This window comes from Semicossyphus pulcher, unplaced genomic scaffold (genome assembly GCF_022749685.1).
Source record: "Semicossyphus pulcher isolate SPU_LCO1_2020_fin unplaced genomic scaffold, fSemPul1.0.p SCAF_11, whole genome shotgun sequence".
Classification (NCBI taxonomy): Eukaryota; Metazoa; Chordata; class Actinopteri; order Labriformes; family Labridae; genus Semicossyphus; species Semicossyphus pulcher.
In genome coordinates this window covers 913,426-923,204 of record NW_027211615.1, presented here as the reverse complement: position 1 = coordinate 923,204, position 9,779 = coordinate 913,426, and the positions used below count along the sequence as shown (strand labels likewise).

Below are 9,779 nucleotides of genomic sequence, written 5' to 3'. Positions count from 1 at the left end.
CATGCACACACGCACACCTACGGGTAATTTAGAGTCACCAATGAACCTAACGAGCATGTCTTTGGACTGTGGGAGGAAGCTGGAGTACCAGGAGGGAACCCACACATGCACGGGGACAACATGCAGAATCCACACAGAAAGGCCCTCCTATGTCTGGACCAGCTGTGATGTGACAGCACTAACTACTGCACCACCATGTAGCCTGCAAATATGTGAACAATGCAAAGTCAAAAACTCACAAACCAAGTTATCAATGCAACAGAAAAAAAACACTGCATTTCCTGTCATCAAATAGGGGCTCCAGGCCTGCAGGGGGTGCTAAAGAGAACAGCTGTATTTTCTACGAGTGTGAGAGAAACAGAGAGAGAGATGGTGTAACAAATTAAGTTTTTGAGATCCCAAAAAGGTAGATGCCAGTTTCTGGACCAAGCACCACTGACTACTGGGCAAAAACTCAACTATATAACATGTACAAAAGAACAAAATACACAACTGAGTTTGATGAAACTGGATCATAGTGTAGCATTAATAATAACCCTTGCCCACCAAAATTAGCACCTTGACGCGCGGTATTTCAGTGTTTGTCTTTCTGCTGCGTCACCGCCAGACGTCAAACATGACGGAAACAGGGTTAGTTAACAGTGAAGCTGTTACAGAAGAAGTCGCAGAAGTTACCGTCGGAGCATAGCATCGCACTGGAAAGGGGGCGGAGATTAACGTGTCGTTTGTGTTCCATCAATGCCGAGGCGATAATTACCCTGATCTACTGCAGAGTCATTTGACCCGGGTCTGAATGCCGATTGAAGCCTCTCACTAAGCAAAAAAGCCATGTGTTAGCGGGTTTTTTGACCACTGGGAAAGCAGCTTAAGTTAGCCATGGAGCTTGCAGAACAAACAGCTGACTCTGCCCGCTCAGAGCTCTGAGTGCTGGGGGAGCTTCTAACTGGGAGGTGAAATTTTCAGGTGCCGTGCAGGAGGGCCTCAGAGGTAAATCGTAGTAGAGTTTGAGGACAGGGAGTAACAGGAATGTAATAGGAGCCAGGAGATTTACAGCAGCTCTGACCAGGACTCTGACTCCGAGGATGAAGCAGTGGGAATCGAGAGAGGTAGGTTGGGATTCAGGCCAGCCTCCCATGGCCTGAACAGGGTTTTTTTGCTGTGATTAGCACCTCAAACTGACCTCCATTAGTCTTGGGATCAATGTTTGTTCTTTCTCATGTGGCAGGGTGGGCTGGTGTTTTATCAACAAGAATCTCACTGACCTGACAACACCTAGGGGGGGGATTTCCCCCCCGGAAATATATTGACACCTTAATCATACCAAAGGCAACACAGGTTCAAACACTGAAGCAAGATAGATACGTGGTTCCAAAAGAAAAGCTGATTTTATTGGTAACTAATGATGACTGGACGTGTCTGCAAAGGGGAGGGAATTGGTTAGGTTTGTAATAAAAGTATCTCAGGTTTTTACAATGATTTAGTTATTTTGTATAAAACACTTCCACAAATACTATTCAAAATTAACAAAAAGGGGGAAAGTGAGTGGAGGCCAGCAATGGGGAGGCAACCTATCACTTAAGGGTATGTTCAAGAGTGCAACTTAACCACCACTTGTGAACTCACTGCAATCCACAACCACAGCAAACAGGTGAAAATATCGTGTCCCAGTGCTCATACCACTACAACCAGTGCAGGGAACCACCTCGAGTGCCTAGCCTCCACCAAAAGCCGGCCACCAACTTCACTGAAAGAGGAAAATAGCACGTAACAAACAAAAGAAAACAAATGGCAAACAAACCAGTTGTTCAATCAAAAAATTACAGCTTGTTATCAATCAGGCAATGATAATACAAACACTAGGTAAAACAGACTGATACTAGCAGCACAAGGAAATACACTAGTGGCAACAACAGCTAAGGCAAAACAGCAGCAATGAAGGCCTGAAATACAAGAAAACACATTACATGTTATAAGATGTTCAAAACATAGTAACATGTAATTACTTACAATTGTGTAATGTCTATATACATCAGCCATTAATCATGCCCTACTTAACAATGACTAAAATGACTCATACCTGGACATAAATGTGCATTTACAAGGATGACTTTAGGGAATCATACACACTCCATGATGAAAGGAACACAGCCAAACAGACACCATTTCGACCAGGTAGAACGAGCAGTCAGGCAGACAGGAGACTATTCCAAACAAATGCAGCTTAGTCATTAAGTAACTGCAAAAACACCAATGTAAAACAAACGTTTGAAACAATCTTTAGACTGCATTACCTACCTCAGAGTCAGAGAGGGGACCATGTGGCAACCACCAGGCAGAGCCAAAGAAAGAGGCAGCCATGATGCCACAGGTGCTTCAATTAAGCTCAGGCCAATTAAGGGGCTGGACCGGGGGGAGGAGTTGACCTACTTTTACCAGGGTGCATTCAGAGCCAACAGGGGAGCAATACAAACTGTCTAAGTGGTCCTAATACACTCAGTTATTTGTTAAATGGGATCCAGAAGCATCTCGCTTGTTTCTAAATTCGAAGTCCAGAAGATATAGTGTATAAAGAGGTGTTTGGGAGCTGAAAATGTGATCCCTTATTTCCAAGTAGAGCCAAATGATGTGATCACTGGAAGAGCCTGTGTTCCCACACTATCATACTTGCCCTGATATTGTACAGTTTTGGGAGGTATTGTTTATTCCTAATTATGAATCAATCAATCAATCAAATTTTATTTGTATAGCGCCAAATCATAACCAGGGTTATCTCGAGACACTTTACAGAAAGAGCAGGTCTAGACCGACTCTTTGTTAAGTTATTTAAAGAGAGGCCCAACATGAATCACCATGAGTAGCACTTAGCAATTCGGCACATTGGCAGAAAAACTTCCTTTTAACAGGCAGAAACCTCGAGCAGAACCAGACTCATGTTGAACAGCCATCTGCCTCGACTGGATGGGCCGAAAATGGGATAGAAGGAGATGCAGGATAGAGACAGGCAAAGAGAGCAACAACAACATATGTTCTTGTTACAACAACAACATATGTCCTTGTTACATGAACAACAACAGACACATACTTATGGTTACAATGCCAATAATAGTGGTAGACTAGGGTGAAGATTGGCTAAATAAATAAATAAATAAATAAATTAGCGAGAGAAGCAGAGTAATGATAAAGGCTGAGGTAATTGTAACAGTTGAAGTCAACAGGTCTACTATTAGCATTAGCAGCAACAATAATGATACTATGGGGAAGGCTGATGTTAGTAGTTGTTGCAGTCGAGCAGGTCCACAGCAGCAGGTGGTCTGCAGCAACGATCCCCAGGAACCTTCAGGACAAGGGAGCACAAGAACTCCCGGGAAGATATGTGGTTAGTAATGTTAATGGGACCAGAAAATACAGAGTTAATGAGCTGCATTAATATGACAGAGAGAGAGAGAGAGTCAGAGAGAGAGGAAGAGAGGAAGAGAGAGAGAGAGAGAGAGAGAGAGAGAGAGAGAGAGAGAGTCAGAGAGTCAGAGAGAGAGAGAGAGAGAGAGAGAGAAGCTTGGTGTGTCAGATCCCCCCGGCAGTCTAAACCTATAGCAGCATAACTATGGGCTAGTCCAAGCCTGAGCCAGCCCTAACTATAAGCTTTGTCAAAGAGGAAAGTTTTAAGTCTACTCTTAAAAGAAGAGAGGGTGTCTGCCTCCCGGACCTTGACTGGTAGATTGTTCCAGAGGAGGGGGGCCTGGTAATTGAAGGCTCTACCTCCAACACTACTCTTAGAGACTTTAGGTACCACAAGCAGGCCTGCATCCTGGGAGCGCAATGTTCTAGAGGGGTAATATGGCACTATGAGCTCTTTAAGATATGATGGTGCCTGACCATTAAGAGCTTTGTAAGTAAGAAGAAGGATTTTAAATTCTATTCTAGATTTTACAGGAAGCCAGTGCAGAGAGGCTAATACAGGAGAGATGTGATCTCTCTTCCTAGTTCTTGTCAGCACACGTGCTGCAGCATTTTGTACCAGCTGCAGAGTTTTTAGTGACTTATTAGGGCAGCCTGATAGTAACGAGTTACAATAATCCAACCTGGAAGTAACGAATGCATGGACTAGTTTTTCTGCATCGTTTTGAGACAAGATGTGTCTGATTTTTGCTATGTTGCGAAGATGAAAGAAGGCTGTCCTTGATATTTGTTTTATGTGGGAGATGAAGGACATATCCTGATCAAATAGAACTCCCAGATTCCTAACAGTAGTGCTGGATGCCAGGCTGATGCCATCTAGGGCAGCTATATCATTAGAGAAAGAGTCTCTAAGGTGTTTTGGGCCGAGCACAATAACTTCAGTTTTGTCTGAATTAAGTAGCAGAAAGTTTCTAGTCATCCAGATCTTTATGTCCTTAAGGCATGCTTCTAGTTTAGATAGCTGATTGGTTTCGTCTGGCTTCATAGATAAGTATAATTGAGTATCATCTGCATAACAATGAAAATTAATGGAGTGTTTCCTCATGATATTACCCAGAGGAAGCATATATAAGGTAAAAAGAATCGGTCCGAGCACAGAACCTTGTGGAACTCCATGACTAACTTTGGTTTGCATAGAGGACACATCATGAACATTAACAAACTGAGATCGATCTGATAGATAAGATTTAAACCAACTTAGTGCAGATCCTGTAATGCCAATTAAATGTTCTAATCTCTGTAACAGGATGTGATGGTCTATCGTGTCGAAAGCGGCACTAAGATCTAACAGGACGAGTACAGAGAGAAGTCCTCTGTCTGAAGCAGTAAGTAGATCATTTGAAACTCGCACAAGGGCTGTCTCAGTGCTGTGGTGGACTCTAAATCCTGACTGAAAGTCCTCAAATAAACTGTTGTTATGAAGAAAGTCACATAATTGATTAGCGACTGCTTTCTCAAGGATCTTTGCGATAAAAGGAAGGTTAGATATAGGTCTATAGTTAGCTAAGGTGCCTGAATCTAGGGTAGGCTTTTTAAGAAGTGACTTAATTACAGCTAGTTTAAAAGACTGGGGTACATAGCCCGTCGATAAAGACATATTGATCATATCTAGTAAAGAAGTGCTAATTGAGGGAAAGACTTCCTTAAGCAGCTTGGTTGGAATCGGGTCTAAAAGACAGGTTGATGGTTTAGACGAAGATATCAGAGAATTTAGCTCAGGAAGGTCAATTGGAGAAAAACAGTCAAGGTAAACATCAGGTTTTTGAGCAGTTTCCAAAGATACATCTGCACCAGTTAACGGCAGGAGGTTACAAATTTTGTCTCTTATCTTTAGGATTTTGTCATTAAAGAAGCTCATGAAATCATCACTGCTGAGGCCTATAGGAATACTTGGCTCGGTGGAGCTGTGGCTCTCTGTCAGCCTGGCTACAGTGCTGAAAAGGTACCTGGGATTGTTTTTATTTTCTTCTATGAGGGAGGAGTAGTAGACACCTCGAGCATGCCGTAGGGCCTTCCTGTATTTATTAAGACTATTTTGCCAGAGTAAACAAGACTCTTCTGTTTTGGTGGATCGCCACATTCTTTCAAATTTACGCGACATTTGCTTCAAGTTACGAGTTTCTGAGTCATACCATGGAGCTAGCCTCTGTCGTTTAATAATCTTCTTTTTTAAGGGGGCAATCGAGTCTAGAGTACTTCTCAGCAAACCTGCAGTACTATCAACAAACTGATCAAGCTGAGAGGGACTAACATTAGCATAAGAGCTTTCTGTAGTAAACAGATGTGGTAAAGAATTAAAAGCAGCTGGAATTGTTTCCTTACATTTAGCTACAGTCCTATCAGACAAACATCTTGTGAGTACATTTTTGTTAACTGGAGAGTAGTCGGTTAATAGGACATCGAATGTTACTAAATAGTGATCTGATAAAAGAGGATTTTGTGGGAAGACAATTAAGTTTTCGGTGAAGGAGGATGTAAAACTGTTTCACATTGGAGAGTAGCTGATCTTGGTGTCCTCTCAGAGTTCCTACATTACCGTGTTAAATCAAATCCTCTCCTGCCGTGTGTGACGTCCAACACTTACTGCAGGCGATCTGCTCCACACTCCTCATTTCATTACAGAGGGGGAACACGAACGATGATTTCAGCCACCGTGAAATGATTTCTGCAGGTCCAATAAAGAGCCAGAGGAGACGCATTCCTCTCTCACCTCCTCCTGTGCCGTCGGTTCATCAGAGCGGCCAGAGATCCTATTAGTCCCACTTTTAATCTAAGTGGAATCGATCTCTTGAGTGCAGTCAAACTCCAACACTGAGGTGTTAGCAGCAGTGACTTCACCTTTTAATGTATCGCTCATTAATTACTCTCTGTCTCTCTGCAGTGTGATGTGTACCTGTTGGGACCTGACACTAACTAACTACTAATGCCAGTGGCTTTGCTCTCATTACAATGACACAGTGCAAACATATTACAGCTGTTAATGCTGGAAAAGTGGGGGAGATATTATCTTCCTGCAAGAAGTCATACGCGTTCCTCTCTTTTTGACCATCGAGGTGCTTTTCTGCCTGGCTGGACTTTAACAAGACCCTCCTCATCTCTGAGACCGTGCATGGCTCCTCACAGGGTGTTTATTTCTGCTCCAGAGGTCAGAGTGTGAAGACCACCTGCCCTTTTAGGAGCTCTGCAGGCACAGTGAAGAAGTGATCGTTTCACACAAGTGTCACAATACGGTCAACTAAAAACAACATCCTTTATCTATTTCAAATTAACAGCTGTTACATCGCTCTCTCCAAAGCCACCAGATTCCATTGAGAACTAGAATTACTGCCTTGTGGTTGTATGCCTCCACCAACTAGTCAAGTTGAAGTTACATTTCTGACTGTGTAGGCTCTAGATGTTGGAGTTACTAAACAAAAGGTATTAAGTGTATGTTTTGGCAAAATAGAAGTTAATACTATAGTGACATGTATGATTCCAGTGAACAGTTTCCAGTGAGAAATATGCTGCCCTCAGAGAGTACTGATAAAGAACACATGACGCAATTCCGTTGGGGATGTGCAGCTTATTAATGTCAATGTTTTATCCATGGTTGAATCTGTCCTGACCTTTGCCATCCTGGTTTGGCAGCCTCTCATTAGGAGATAAAAAGAGGTTAGGACACATTGTTAAAGTTGCCAGTAAAAATCATTGGTGTTACACTACCTGATCTGCCTACAACCTTTTGCAGGAGGGTAAACTCTAAGGCTCAGGACATCATACAGTGTCCTGATCATCCTCTCCATGCTGAGTTTGAGCCCCTACCCTCTGGCAAGAGATTTAGATTGCCAAAGGCTAAATCCAACAGGATGAAAAATTCATTCATAACACAAGCCATTACACAACTACATTTAAATTTTAAAAAAGGAACAGTTATTATGCACTTATTTCTGAACAATGTAATGATGGTATTTCTATGGATTTCTATGGGCTGCGGCACCGCACCCCCGTCCGACTGTTTCCCAGCCTCCAATCGCGTCCTCCTGATTTCAGCTTTCAAAGCCAATCGCGTCGCGGGGATTTCAGAATTTTCATCTTTCCCAACCAATGGCGCTCGGGGGATTTCAGCTTTCTAGCTCCCGCCCCCCTCCCTGCTCTCAGCCAATCTTAGCCACACAAGTCCAACTTTCTGCGGGGAACCGGATGCGGCGGCAAACTCAAACTCGAAGCGGAATTTCAGCTCTCAATCTCAAGGTAAATGGCATCAATACAACTATTGTCATCCATATATTATTATATTGATCGTTCGCGCCATTGTGGTTAGCGTCTTTGTGTCAAATCCAGTTGTCGGTATAAAAAAAAAAAAAAGACCGACAGTCGTCTTGGTTAACACGGTCAATGTCTTCATTCACTACAATGATTATTGTTGTCAGCGTTAGAGACGTGTAAGTTATGTTTGTATTGTATTTTGTCGTGTTACATCGTCATGCATCCTGTATCTCCGCACGTTGTTGTCGTATCATCTCGATACTAACGTTGTTGAGGCCGTTTCGGCTAAGTTATTTATATATAGAATATAACATTGCCCTATTTCATGAGCTTATTGATTATTTATTAACATCTTGTGGAGGGAGGGGTCAGTTACTAAAAAAGAATGGGGAGTTTTGCTGTGTGGTAGGCTAAATAACAATTTCACAGTAACAGTGTTTTGTTTACAGTATGACCTTATAACTTATATATACTTATAATGAAACTTGAATTATTACACACAACATGACCCTTACTGACCCTTACTTTTACCTCTTGTACCCTTCGTTTATGTATTTTTGCCCTATATTCCATGCTTAATCTCTATGTTTTATTAGTAGTTGTGAATAAGTTAATTCCACATATCTATACTATATTAACATTGACTTTGTTCTGTCTTATCTTATCTTATGATGGTAGCATTATGTGTTAAGATGGTGGGATTTGATAGTGTACATTTTTTCTCCTCTTTGGCCACAGATGGCTTCAACACAACAAAAACACAGGACTATGGGTGATGATGAATGGATGTGACGCCTGCGGAGGTTTGCTGCCGCAGGTGTTTGGCCGTCCGATGCAAGAAACAGGCCTGCTCCCCGCCAGAAGAAGTGGCATGACCTCTATCAGAAGGTAGAGTTGTATAAAGCAATTAGCATACAGTTATAAATGATGAAGCTAAATGTTTTTAAAAAGACACTTGCTTATTTGTTGTTATGAAATATTACAGATTGAGGAATGCCCAATGCAGCTGAGGGGGCAGGCAACTCTGTTCAAGGGCCCACAGACATGTGACTGTGGTTTCAATACTAAGAAGGTATTTGTAAACTAATATCAAATTGTCATGTGCAGATTGTTGATGTTGTATTCTTTATACTAATGTTTCTGCTTCTTTATCCTCCCAAGAAAGTGTAGCCACCGAAGAAAGCGGCCACAGACCATCTACTGTCAGACCCATGCAGGGATGCCACTGGAGCAGTGGCTGGAAGACATTTAGTGGAAAAGGGCAGACATTTGTATTTTATTCTTTTTTTTTGGTATTGTATTTATTCACTATTGTGTTCTTTGCACTACTGGAGTCATTTGATTAATAATTTTTGGCATAATTTTTCTTATTTATTTTGTTGTGTTCAATTAATTGTCGTTCTATAATGTTGTGTGCGTGTGTGTGGAGATGGGGTGCGTGAAAGAGAGGGTTTGGGGGGTGGGACGTCTTTGTTTTCACTGTGTTTTCTATTTATAATAAATATGTGGTTTGTTTCTACAACAATTCTTTCATTTGACTTATTTAAATCTCAGTGTAAAACCAGGAGTCAAACAAGGTTTTGCTTTCTGCCCCACCATGCATGATAACACAATACAGTACCATAATATTGTGACTATAAAATTACCCTTTCTTAGATGGAAAGGAGACAATAAAAGCTAATATTTTCAATTCATTAGTTCGGAATAATGTCTTATAACTTATACAGTTCTTTGAATTAATGTCAATAAAACAATAAAACAAAAAACTGAGGTGAAATGAAAATCACACTATCACTTTCCTGCACATCATGAATGCATAATAAAATACAGAATGACAAATAGTATTGATTTCACTAAATCTGAATACTAATAAGTGTTTTCTTATGTCATATAACTCATATAACTCATTTAACTTATTTCACTTATTTAATCTAAACAATCCAAAGCACTTTGGGTGAAATTTGTGTTGATCCAGGCAGGGATTGAACCAGCGACCTTTGGATCCATAATTCCTATTCATAGAAACTACAAATATTCAACATTTGGGTGATTTCTGGAATTATTATAAAAAATTATGA

General features: G+C 41.3%; 1 protein-coding gene and 1 long non-coding RNA gene across 2 annotated transcripts; one reads left to right on the top strand and one right to left on the bottom strand.

The window, feature by feature from the left end:
• Nucleotides 1–3,628: 3,628 nt before the first annotated feature.
• LOC138612585 (uncharacterized) lies at nucleotides 3,629–4,525 on the bottom strand (the record flags this gene model as incomplete). Its single annotated transcript, XM_069685930.1, has 1 exon — nucleotides 3,629–4,525. A coding segment is annotated over one exon (897 nt), but the record flags the coding sequence as incomplete, so codon positions are not given.
• Nucleotides 4,526–7,623: 3,098 nt separating this feature from the next.
• On the top strand, nucleotides 7,624–8,766 carry LOC138610957 (uncharacterized). Its single transcript, XR_011309588.1, has 3 exons — nucleotides 7,624–7,686; nucleotides 8,440–8,589; nucleotides 8,687–8,766. It is a non-coding gene; the product is annotated as an uncharacterized lncRNA (long non-coding RNA).
• Nucleotides 8,767–9,779: the final 1,013 nt, after the last annotated feature.